The 12,791-nt window shown below is 44.0% G+C and overlaps 1 protein-coding gene across 1 annotated transcript in view; it reads right to left on the bottom strand.

Moving 5' to 3' along the window:
- FYB2 (FYN binding protein 2) overlaps positions 1-12,791 on the bottom strand; it is a gene marked incomplete at both ends in the record, with an annotated part of 138,816 nt that overhangs the window by 7,995 nt on the left and 118,030 nt on the right. Inside the window, 6 exon segments of the mRNA XM_080922138.1 lie at positions 3,434-3,492; positions 5,129-5,165; positions 6,682-6,780; positions 7,763-7,826; positions 11,035-11,075; positions 11,163-11,277. Of these exon segments, the coding sequence (XP_080778264.1) occupies positions 3,434-3,492; positions 5,129-5,165; positions 6,682-6,780; positions 7,763-7,826; positions 11,035-11,075; positions 11,163-11,277 (415 nt within the window).

The following is a 12,791-nucleotide window of genomic DNA, read 5'->3' as shown; positions in this document are numbered from 1 at the left end:
TGGAAGTTCTGATCGAAAAGTCCCTCAGGAACTAAATCCCTACCAACAAGAGAATGGATTAATGTAGCATATGCATACTGGAATACTAACCAAATGAAGGAACTGTGGCAGCAAAACAATACATGTGAGTAAAACCAGAAGTTGCAGAATTCAATATAAAGGATAAAGTCATTTTTACAATGAAACTAATTTTGTCATCTATAATTTGATATATATATATAGTTTTGAACAAGAAAAGCAGAAAATCCACTTACCCTGGAGGAAACCAGTGAGCAGGGGATGGGTGTGCAGGTGATGGATAAGCAGGTGAGGGGTGTGCAGGTGAGGGGTGAGCAGGTGAGGGGTGTGCAGGTGAGGGGTATGCCGGTGAGGGGTGTGCCGGTGAGGGGTGAGCAGGTGAGGGGTGAGCAGGTGAGGGGTATGTAGGTGAGGGATGTGCAGTTGAGGGGTGAGCAGGTGAGTGTGCAGGTGAGGGGTGAGCAGGTGAGGGGTATGCAGGTGAGGGGTGAGCAGGTGAGGGGTGAACAGGTGAGGGATGTGCAGGTGAGGGGTGAGCAGGTGAGGGGTGAGTAGGTGAGGGATGTGCAGGTGAGGGGTATGCAGGTGAGGGATGTGCAGGTGAGGGGTGTGCAGGTGAGGAGTGAGCAGGTGAGGGATGAGCAGGTGAGGGGTGAGCAGGTGAGGGGTGAGTAGGTGAGGGATGTGCAGGTGAGGGGTGAGCAGGTGAGGGGTGAGTAGGTGAGGGATGTGCAGGTGAGGGGTGAGCAGGTGAGGGATGTGCAGGTGAGGGGTGAGTAGGTGAGGGGTGAGTAGGTGAGGGGTGAGTAGGTGAGGGATGTGCAGGTGAGGGATGTGCAGGTGAGGGGTATGCAGGTGAGGGATGTGCAGGTGAGGGGTATGCAGGTGAGGAGTGTGCAGGTGAGGGGTGAGCAGGTGAGGGGTGAGTAGGGGAGGGATGTGCAGGTGAGGGGTGAGCAGGTGAGGGATGTGCAGGTGAGGGGTGAGCAAGTGAGGGGTGCAGGTGAGGGGTGAGCAGGTGAGGAGTGTGCAGGTCGGGCCTGCACAGGTGGAGGGTAAGCAGATGAGGCTAGAATTGGCTATGTTCTAGTTCTTATTTAATAGAGATAACCAGCTGGTTTTATTGTGCTCTATACTGTACTGTTACAAATAGAATTTATTTTTCAAGGAAACTGCTTTATTTTTTAACTTGGTATTACTGGGCAGTTGAAAATCTTAGGGCTGCCTTCCAATCTCATATCATGCTATATATGCTTATGATTATATGCCTTATGCTCCAACAAACTTGCTTTTAGTTTAGTTAGTTAGTTAGTTAGTTTATTTGTTTTTCCACAGACAGAGTCTTACCCTGGCTGGTCTGGAATTCACTGTATAGATCAGGCTGGCCTCAAACTCACTCACAGAGATCTACTTGCCTCCAAGCATGCACAATCACGCTCATCCAAGAAGCAACTACTATTACTACTGTCCTCCTCTTCCCTTCCTCTTCCTCCTCCTCCGATCTTCATGGTTTTGTTTGTTTGTTAAGACAGGGCTTCAGTCCTGGTTATCCTGAAACTTGCTGTATAGAACAGGTTGCTTCAAACTCAAGAGTTCTACCTGCCTTCCAAGAGGTGCCACCAACACCTGGCTCCAAGAAACTTCTTAAACACAGTGCGTTGCATGTAAATGGCTGTCTACCTGCTGCCCTGTTTCTCAGCTTTCCTCTTGCCCCCAGCTCCCACCTGTCAAATGTTTTCTTCACTGCTTTATATAGATGCCAACAGTGTGCTGTGCCTGCCTACAGGGGGAAGTGTGCAGTGCCTGCCTGGCATACAGGAGGCCTCACAATCCCCAGCCCTGCAAAAAGGAAAACAAGGATGTTTGAAGGGATAATAGAACTGTTTGTTACGGTTGATACTTAAGGCATGGGTGGGAGAAGAAATCTCACACACACAGCTTAGACAAAGTTTGGAGCAGAGAAGGAAAGGAAAGGCTATCTAGAGACTGCCCCACCTGGAGATCCATTCCATATGTAGCCACCAAACCCAGACACTGTTGTGGATGCCAAGAAGTGCATATTGACAGGAGCCTGATATAGCTGTCTCCTGAGAGGCTCTGACAGAGCCTGACAAATACAGAGGCAGATGCTCACAGCCAGTCATAGAACTGAGAACGTAGTCCTTAATGGAGGAGTGAGAGAAAGAATTGAAAGAGCTGAAGAGGTCTGCAACCCCATATGAACAACAATACCAACCAACCAGTGTTCCCAGGGACTGACTATCCAAAGAGTACACATGGATGGACCCATGACTCCAGCTGCATATGTAGCAGAGGATGGCCTTTTTGGGCATCAACGGGAGGAGAAGACCTTGGTCCCTGTGATGGTTTGCATATGCTTGGCCCAGGGAGTGGCACTGGTAGAAGGTGTGGCCTTGTTGGAGGAAGTGTGTCACTCTGGGGATGGGCTTGGAGATACTCATTCTAGCTGCCTGAGGATGCTCTGTCTGTTTCTGGCTGCCTTTGGATGAAGATGTAGAACTCTCAGCTTCTCCTGCACCATGCCTACCTAGATGCTACCATGCTTCTGCCCTGATACTGGACTGAACCTCTGAACCTGTAAGCCAGCCTCAATTAAATGTTTTTATTTATAAGACTTGCCTTGGTCATGGTGTCTGTTCACAGTAATAAAACCGTAACTAAGACAGTCCTGCAAAGGCTTGATGCCCCAGTGTAGGGGAATGTCGGGGGGGGGGAGGAGGGAAGGAGTGGGTGAACACTCTCATAGAAGCAAGATGAGGTGAAAAAGCCAAGCCAAGAGAAGGAATGGGAAACCGTTCCATGGAAACACAGGGAGAACAGGACACTTCTTCACTGTAAGGATGGTGTGACCAGAATTTTAAAACACTGCAGAAAAAATTCAATTACGGTATGATCTTAAGAATATCTCTTGGTTTAACAGAGGCTTATTAGTAGCTTTGCCAAGACCCAGCCTGAGTCCCAGTACAGTGAACAGGGGCAGATGACTAAAAATGAGAAGCCCCCATCACCAGCTGCTTGGTGGTGATTAAACAGAAGACTGCCATAAACTGGGAGGGACACTGAGTCTCAGGATGGCTTCCTTTCTGCAGATAATAGTGATTGTGATTTAGCCCTAGAAAACTTCTATCAAACAGCCCTTGCTATCTGGCATTTTTCTGTGTACACAAAGATTACTATTTGAATATGTTGAAATTTTCGAGACTCAAAGCTGCAATGCCTGTGGCTTGGTACTACTGTTGGATTACCAGTGAGTGTGTTCATTATTTTCCCTCCAGAAGACAGGTACTGGAACCTTTGTCCAGTCTGTCAGCATCTGCCTCTCTGACTGTGTTGAGCAAAGCATCAAACAGTGGTTGGTGCTCCCGGGGAGGACTAGTGAAGTAAACTGACTTACTTTGATGCTTTCTCACATGTATCCACATCGTCATAGATCATACCATCATGTGACTGGAGTCCTAGAGCACAGACAGGATAAAAAAATCATTAGCTATGCATCACACACCTCTGGCTCTCCACATTATACACAATGACCTAATCATCCAAACGTATCCTCAAGCCTTTTATTTGATTACATAGACAGGCTGGAACAAAATAAGTCTCTTTGGAGAAGAAGCTCAACAAAGGGAATGAAAAGCAGTGAGCTCCCTGAGCACCTAACCTGCATATACATTCACATCAATCTGATTTTGTCAAATCATAAGTTGTCCCATTTCCTGGAGTGAAATTTATATTGCTACAACATTGAGGGAACTTTACTTAATACCCAGTGGAGGAGAAATGGGAATGCATTTGCTGGTCTCCACCTACCACACACACACACACACACAATTGTTTCCTTATTTCACACCAATGGTTTGAAATCATTCTTTCCTTAGAATACTATGGTATTACATCAAATCTAAGTTAGTGTATAATGATAATTAGTAATTTCTAGCTCATAATTTTCATGCTACCATACAATATAGACTTCTATGATTTTTTTAAATGATTCACTATTTGAAAAACTCTGGGACATTTTAATATATTCACAATTCATTTTCCAGAATTCATAACTACTTTTAGCTTTACTGATTTCCCTCAGTTCCTTTAAGCTTCGGGCTGGGTATAGATTCAATATCCCTTATGTGAGTGCTTTAGGACAGAAAGTTTCAGACATCAAATCCTTTTGGATTTTAGAGTATTTGCATATACACAGTGGGAAATATACACACTGTATCTTGGAAATAGAAGTCAAATACAAACGAAATTAGTATTCCATATGAACTCACTACACATATCCCAATGGTAACCTCATATAATATTTTACCATGCTTGCCATGTGACCCACATGTCACATGGAGTCTGATGTAGAAATTTTTCAATTCTTTAAAAAAAAAAAAACCTTCAGATTTAAGTTTTGATTTGTGGTTTTGGGGATTAGAGGTAATCCATCCATAAGATGAATTCCTTATTCCAAGTTGCCTTTTGATGACAATATTTTATCAGGTCTATATAATCTTTGTTATTTAATTTGGCAGCTTATAATTCTGAAATACGTTTGAATCATCTGAGTCACAGTTGTTAATGAAAGTAACTATATTCTAGTGCCCATGAACAAAAACCAATGAACAAACATCACACAACTCTGGTTTATTGGCAATCCATGTACTGCATCTGTATTGAGAGCATCCTGTGTGACAGGTACTGGGATAACTATACATCCAGTGACCCATTTTAATCAGATAGTGTGTGGATTGAAGCATGCTCATTCTCAATTTACTCTGTCCTAATCTGGCTAGCAAATCCATCAGAGTTGTGCCCATTAGTGCAGAATGCCTAGACTTCATAGTCAGAGACACTTGGGTACAAATTCCAATCACAAAGTATGGATGTGGGTCCTAGAAGCCACTGAAAGAGAGTAACATCTATTTACGGAAATGCAGGAAAAAAGGTTTCTCTCCAAAGCAGAAGTACCTCGGTTTGAGATATCCTCTTTCATTCTAATGAGTCCATTTTTTTCCCCATTGGGAAACCAGTGTTCTTCCCTTGCCCCTTAATACACCAATCCTGAAAATAGCGATACTGGTGAGCAACAAGCAAGTCAGTGACACTTACCTAAGTCAGGCAGTGACATGGAAAATCCATTGCTAATGAGGAAAAGACAAAGATGGTCAAGGAAAAAAGTCATGCGCATGAGCAGATATACCCCAGATGCCATCCTGATGACAGGTGCCTGCCTGGTCCAGATGGTACTTCTAGGCAAGGCTGTCAAGTGAGACCCTTGCAGCTCTGTTTTGATTGTCCCTACTTCCTTCCAAATGAGCTCGCTTTTCCCCGTGGACTGCAAGTAACTCAATTCCTACCTACCTTCCTAACCTCCTAGGCTGCCTCACGGCCTAGACCTGCAGCCATAGAATGCACAACTATGTTAGCCTTCTAAGAGACAGTCAGATATACCAAACGAGCATGAGGGATGAAAAGGAACAGTGCACAGACAAATTCACAGGGATTCTGCATCTATTGCATCCTCTCTGTTTTCTAAGCTGAAGGAAGACTTGCACAGAGAAACATTTCGGGTGGAAATGTGAGGTGACGACCTGGGAGAGGACATGGAGTCCAGCTAGCTACATTTGGTTCTCTTCTCTCATTGCTAAGGAAGTCACATGAAGACAGATGGGTGATAGGAAAAGGAAAAGGGACAGAGGAAGGAAGAGAGACACAGACAGACCCATGCCTTTGCATCTCTGATTTCCAAGTCAGTACTACTTTTTTTAAAAATTAGTGTTTTTTTGTATTAGCCACGAGCCAGGCACTTATGCTGGATGAATAAGATGATTGGACACAGCTTTTGTCCTGAAGGGAGATAGAAAATAAAGTGACAGAGTACCCACACTCATGTCTGGTTGAATCTCTTGGGAGATCTAGCTCCAGCAGACCACTGAGCTTAAAATCACCAACAGTGCATTGTTTTATAATTGGGAAGAGCTTGAGAGGGGAACAGCTTCATACTATCTGAATGCAGATGGTTTACTTGGCACATTTCCCTCACAAAGTTCAGATCTAGACCTGTCTATCTGCATTGATGTTGCAGAGAGAAATGTCTCCAGAGGCTGCACAGTCCTCCTTCCACTGCATCCATGGGGAACAAAGTCCTGTGAGCACAAATGAGAGAAACTCCTCTCTCTTTCACTGCTGCTGAATCTGGAACCTTCTAATAGTGGAGGTTACATGAGAGAGGGGGAAGGGGAGCTCTAAGTCCAAGATCTTGAGATACATTAAACCATTCGGATAACCATGTCCGCATCACGAGCACATCACTGCTTTCAAGGGAGACAAAGTGAATAAGGACAGGCACACAAGTCAGACCCCTGGAGACTGTGAGGCCAAGAGAACCTGAAACCTTCTAACCACTAACAATATGTGTATTGCTAATGCCAAAGATGACAACACATTCTCCATTCTGGATCTTGCTTGCCTATTCTGGTAACTTTTTTCTCCTCACTGGTTTCTTAGGGCTAACGTGTAATCAGGGCCTTTATGGTTATAGGTTCTGATTCTCTCATCACTGGTGCTGAGAATTGGATGGAAAACAGTACTCTGTGTCTCTGCAAGGCCAGTGTTACTGATGGCATCAAGGGTGAAAGGGTGAAGGGGACAGTTTACCTGACAATTGTTTTTGACTTGGTTTTCTTCATTCCAAGCACACCATTTTCTCTCCTGAAGAGCTGCTGCAATCTTCTCAGTGCTGCCCTCCCAGCTACACTAAGAATACACACAGAGCGTTTGAGAGAATACTAGAAGTGGGAGGCAATGCTGTTGGATTATCAAGGAGCAGAGACTTCAGCCTCATGTCAGAAGCAAGGAAACATAAGGAAGGGCCTCAGCAACTAGGAGTGAAGTCTGCTGAGACCCTGCTAAGCTCTGAAGCATATCCGAGGCAACCACGAATAGAGTGATTATAGTGTACAAACACTCCTCTACCACAAATAGTGCGCATTTCTGCAGAGATTATGAAGCAAAAATCTTGCTTTCCCAGGGAGAAAATAACTTAGGGAAATGCTCCTTCTAAGTGGTACTGGAGACAAATCAGAGGAATTAATGACTCCTGAAACTGCCATCACTGATTTTTAACATACTCTTCAGTAACTGAGTGTACATGCTCACGGGCCATCTGATGAGGTTTAAGGGGTTGGAGACAAAAGTGAGTTCACGCACATGCACATAACCAGCCAGGATCACTGTGCCCTTCATCCCCAGACTCATCACCGTTGACAACACTATTTTCTTTTTCTTGCTGTTTATAATTAAACTTGACCAGTGTTGCTCATTTGAACAAACAAACATCATTTGCAACACTCGTGGGTAAATCCCAGAGTCTGTCTGACTAACTCACAAAGACAAGGGCTTAGTTAAACTTATTGCTTTGTTCCTGGGAAACCAACTATAAAGTCAAGGCAAAGTCTGTTTTTATTTATTTTCCCCGTCTCAACTACTTCTTAACACATAATATAAAAGTTTTCTACTCTAGAAGTGGACATTTTGTTCAAAGGAGAAAGCAATGAATCTTCAATACTATGGCGTGTGGTTGTACACAGTAATGAATATGCTGCCGACGGACAGTGTAGTATTTCAATAGCTTATCTTCCCTCAGCAATGGTGGCAGGAGAAGGGGCTGTGTCTTAAATCCTGGCTTACTAGATAAACAGGACACACCTTCAGCCTACTATCCAAGAAAGACACTCACTCTGTTTTGGGGTCATTGTTCTTTGCTTTGTAGATATCTTCATACATTTCTTCACTATTTTCTTCTGAAATTAAAACACACAAAAATGGATGAATGCCTATGAGCTGCCAAGTACTTTCAACTTTATTTATTTAAGTGGCTTTGTTGAAATTATCCAAGTCTCATAAGTATGTGGTAAAAATTAATAAACTTACATAAAGGTTTGTACAAATGATTAGAATTAGATCTACCTTCTGCCTCTGATTTCATATGGGATCTGGTTCAGCCAAAGAAAGCTATTTCTCAACAGATCCCTTCTATTCTTCCTCCTTTCCATGGTTAGTGAGGAACAGCATGTTAAATGCTGAGAAAGAAAGGATGCCCATGTATGGTGAAGCATGTCTTCCTTTGCACCAGTATAACTCATAAGCTTAATACACATAGCAGGATGCTGAGTGTAGCCTGGAAACCAAGTCTAAATGAAATAGTATTGGATTCAAGGGATAAATGTTAAAGGTTTTAAACTTGACTGGGACACAGTGGGCATGCAGGGTTCTTCAGCTTCTTTGTACCTCTGTCCCCTCATTAAAAGGTATTAGATTTAATGTTCTCTGAGGTTGTTTCTACATGTCAAATTTCTGGATTCTAAGGAGGGAGCCTGGAATAGTATTTGATTAATCTCTCCCTCCCTTTCTCCCTTCCTCCCTTCCTCCTCCTTCTTATTCTTATTCACTAGCCCAGGTTATCCTGGAACTCCCTGAGTAGGTCAAAGCAGGAAATGGGAAAGAAGACAGGAGAAAAGAGGGGGAAAGGAGGAATGGGTAATTAAAACTATGATTATTTTTAGAAAGATATGAAAACCTGCCATTTTATGTTACTAGAAAATACTGCCTAAAAACAAAATTGGAATGGAGGTATCTCTGCAGAGGTTTTAGAATAGTCCCCAGAGGCTCATTTATTTGAATGCTTAGTTATCGAGGAGTGGAACTGTTTGGGAAGGAGGCATAGCCTTGTTGGAGGACATGTGTCACTTGGAGTGAACTTTGAGGTTTCAAAATACCATGCCAGTCTCAGTGCCTCCCCATCCCCAGTCGCTGTCTCTGTGTCAGCTTTTTTCTCTGCCTTTACTCTCCCCCTCCTTCCCTCCTTCCTTCTTCCCACTGCCTTTGGATTCAGGATGCAATGCTACAGCTTCAGTGCCATTCCTGTGTGCTTCCTGTCATGATGGTCAAGGACTAACTCTCTGAAACTGTAAGCAAGTCCCCAATTAAATGCTTTCTTATATGAGAGTTGTCTTGGTCTTGGTGTCTCTTCAAAGCAATAGAACAGTAACTAAAAAACCCTGCATGGGTAGGTAAGTAATGCTTTTTCCCAGAAGCCGTGGTTATTAAACAAAAATACCAGTAGCAGATATGAGATACCTCAGCATTCATTTTTCTAGGTTGCCCAAAGGAACTTGATGGTAAGACTCTATTACCGAAGACACCACACTGCACCATTTCATGAGAGAGAAATCAAGCTAAAGCAGGGAGAGATACTTCCCCATCACTGTCTAGCTTTGTAGTGCCAGGAGATGCTCTGCTGATGGGGAAGTCATCGATAGTGTTCTCCAGCTGTGATTCCGTAAGCTGTAATATGCCCTGCCTGGTTCTGTCAACTTAGTAAAGAGCAGATGCAATGGGGCTGGGGGGGGGTCATAAACCCTAAGGGAAACTGCTGTTATTGTTTTTTAAATATTGTTGTATGTGTATTTTTCCTTTATGTGTTACTGTGTACTACATGTGTGCTAGTGCACATGATGACCAGAAGAGGGCGTGAGATAGCCTAGAATTAGAGTTACAGATGGCTGTGAGCTGCCGGATGGGTGTTGGGAATTGAACTTGGGTTCTTTGGAAGTGTAACAAATTCTCTTAACCGCTGAACCATCATCTCCAGCCCTACTGGCTGTTGTTGTTGTTGTTACTGCTAAGTGATCAGTCCTCAAACTGCCGTCTAGACACTTGAGCTTAGATGTGCAGATTAGACCGGCACTCAGCCATCATCAGAGAAACTTCTTATAGGAATAGTTAGCTCATAGCTCAAAGCCCCATAACTGGCCAAAGCACCAACATTTAGTGGTAGTGGAGGGCTTGGCTCTAAAGGAGACGGATGGATCACTACCTACAAGGCTTAGGGAACACTGGATAAGAGAACTGAAATACCGTAAGAGATGCCCCCTATCCCACCCCAAGACATCTTCAGGATGTGACCTGGCCATTGCACAAGCAGCTACAGCTGTGGTTATTGCTGCACATCTGCATAAGACTGGACCCGTGGTATCTCATCTAGGACGGAGGACCCACAGGACACTCCACTTCCCTGATGGCCACTAGCCAGTTTTGCAGGGGGGGATGACCTTGCTCTAGTGAGTAACCTCCCACTTACACTCTGGCAAGCAACCCAAATCCAGTGGTGCACACACAAACAGAAGGCTTGGAAGTAAAAGGGACTTGAAGGGAAGAAAAGTCTCAGTGGGGGAGGGGGGAGGATAAAAGTGTGAAGACAACTAAAATTCTTCATGGAAATGAGCCAAAGTGTCAAGAATAAAGATGAAACAAGGGTGATAAGAGCCACTTAAGGTATCCCAGGAAGGCCAGTGTCCCCGCATTGGGTATGGGCATCAGCAAGCACATTTTGGTTGACATTTACAGAAGCCGAGAAGAGTCAACATGGAAGCCTCTCAAAGGGAAAACTGGACATACTGTGGAGCATAGAAGGAGTCGTATGGATCTGTGGAGACACCAGGTAATTCGAAGCTGATATGCCATGTCGATATTGCTATTAAAAACACGAGGAAGCTGGGGCTACATACTTTGATTGCAGAGGACCCAAGTTTGGTTCCCACACACCTACCAGTTGGCTAATAAGGTGCCAGAAACTTTAGCTTTGAAGAATCCAATAGGACAGGTACCTTTGTAGGCACTTGTACACAGAGGCACATACCCCCAGCCCCCGCATACACTTCATTAAAATGTTTTACTTTTAGGAATCCCTGATGAAATACATCAACACACGCACCACTTATTAGACATGTGCTATGAGGACACCCCAAAGAGAGCAGTTTCATGTGAAAATGTTTTCAGCCACAAAAATACTATTCCCTTCTCTAAGTGATTCTCAGGATCACTGCTCTTAGCTTACAGTCCTGCCATCCAGTTTCTAATCACTGAAAATGTACCCAAATGAAAAAACAATAGAAGGCTGTGGTCACTGCTCGGCCTCAGAGGCACTCAGCTCTTCCAGCCAGCACCTACCGCTGTCTGAGGTGAATGAGCTGGAGAAGTCCCATTTTCGTCTGTGGAGAAAGATATAAAGATCATTAGCCTACTGAGGCTCCATGTCTCATGGAATTCATCCTCCTGGAAGGGCAGAATATACTTACATGTCCTCTCTAGAGCACTCCACGTCATCATAAGTCTTCTCTGAAGAGGAGCTTGACCTAATGGTGCTTGGACTTGGAGTTTCTTTCGTCACTTCCAAAGCTTCCACATACCCACCTGTAAGGGAAATAAGGAAATCCCTTAGAGAGTTGTCCTTGGCTCTTAGGGACACATCTGCACTCATCCCTGGCAACACCAGGGCATGGAGCAACAGCAGGAAAAGGCAGAATGAAGATGATGAAACTGGATTGCCATCTTGGCATGTGTTGATTTGAGCAAGAGATGCTTCAGAGGTTCAAGTATGTAATGTTCTGTTCTCAAAAGAGGTAGTTTTGCTAATGTACTGGCTGGTTATGTGTCAACTTGACACATGCTGGAGTTATCACAGAAAAAGGAGCCTCAGCTGAGGAAATGTCTCCATGAGATCCAACAGTAAGGCATTTTCTCAACTAGTGATCAAGGAGGGAGGGCCCAGACCATTGTGGGTGGTGCCATCCCTGGGCTAGTACACCTGGGTTCTATAATAAAGCAAGATGAGCAAGCCAGGAGAAGCAAGCCAGTAAGTGACGTCCCTCCATGGCCTCTGCATCAGCTTCTGCTTCCTGACCTGCTTGGCTTCCAGTCCTGACTTACTTTAGTGATGAGCAGTGATATGGAAGTGTAAGCTGAATAAACCCTTTGCTCCCCAACTTGCTCCTTAGTCATGTTTGTGCAGGAATAGAAACCCTGACTAAGAGGCAGAGCCTGGTTAGAGGAATTAGGTCTGCAAGGGGCACCCTTTAATGGTTATCTCTTATCCCTTCTTTCCTCTCTTTTTCCTGTCTACCATGACCCACTTCCTCCTACACATGCTTCCACACTACAATGCTCTGTCCTTCCACAGACCTAAAAGTAGCAGAGCCAAAGACTATGGAGTAAAACTGAGTCAAACCCAGCCTTCCTTTCTTCTGTTGTCTGTCACTGTGCAGTAAAATTAACACCATGGTCTGCATGGTCTCAGAATAGCCACTTGCTGAGTCTGTTCCAACTCCTGGAAGCTGGGGTGATAAGAACAGCTCCCACCGTGTGACTGTGCAAGAGTCCAGAGTGTCTGCACAATGAGTGCTAATTGCCTGGCAAAGCAAAGCTCTTTCCCAGTGGAATGTTTCTTCTGACCATCAGTCCTTCAGCCCTGGAGATTTTTCTCTACCATCAAAATGGCTGCTTCTAGTCTTTTGGTAGTTTTTTTTTTTTTTTTTTTTTTTTTTTTCCTTTCTTAAAGATTCTTAAGTAAGCTAATTGAACACACGTCAATGTGTATGGTTAAAGACAGAATTAACCACAAGGAAACACGCTATCTGAAGTCTGTAGAGATTGTACAGGTAGCCAGCCTGATCAAGGCTTTCTCAGCTGTAAACTTGTAAAACAGCCACAGGTCTCACCTCCTCATCAGCTAGTGTAGCTTCATATTTAGGCCGTGGGCGATTCAGAGCTGTTTTCATTTCAGACATGAGCTACTTATCATAAGAAGTGTATCTAAAGATATGCACTAAGTGAAGTGACTTGTATCTATTAATTAAATGAACTAAATGAGAAGATTTTATCCTACTGCAAGAAGTATGTGACCCCCAAACTGTTTCAAAGAGTGTCAG

Source organism: Micromys minutus, assembly GCF_963924665.1.
Source record: "Micromys minutus genome assembly, chromosome: 9".
Classification (NCBI taxonomy): domain Eukaryota; kingdom Metazoa; phylum Chordata; class Mammalia; order Rodentia; family Muridae; genus Micromys; species Micromys minutus.
Note: the sequence above shows the minus strand (reverse complement) of the source record. Positions and strands in the feature narration are given on the sequence as shown.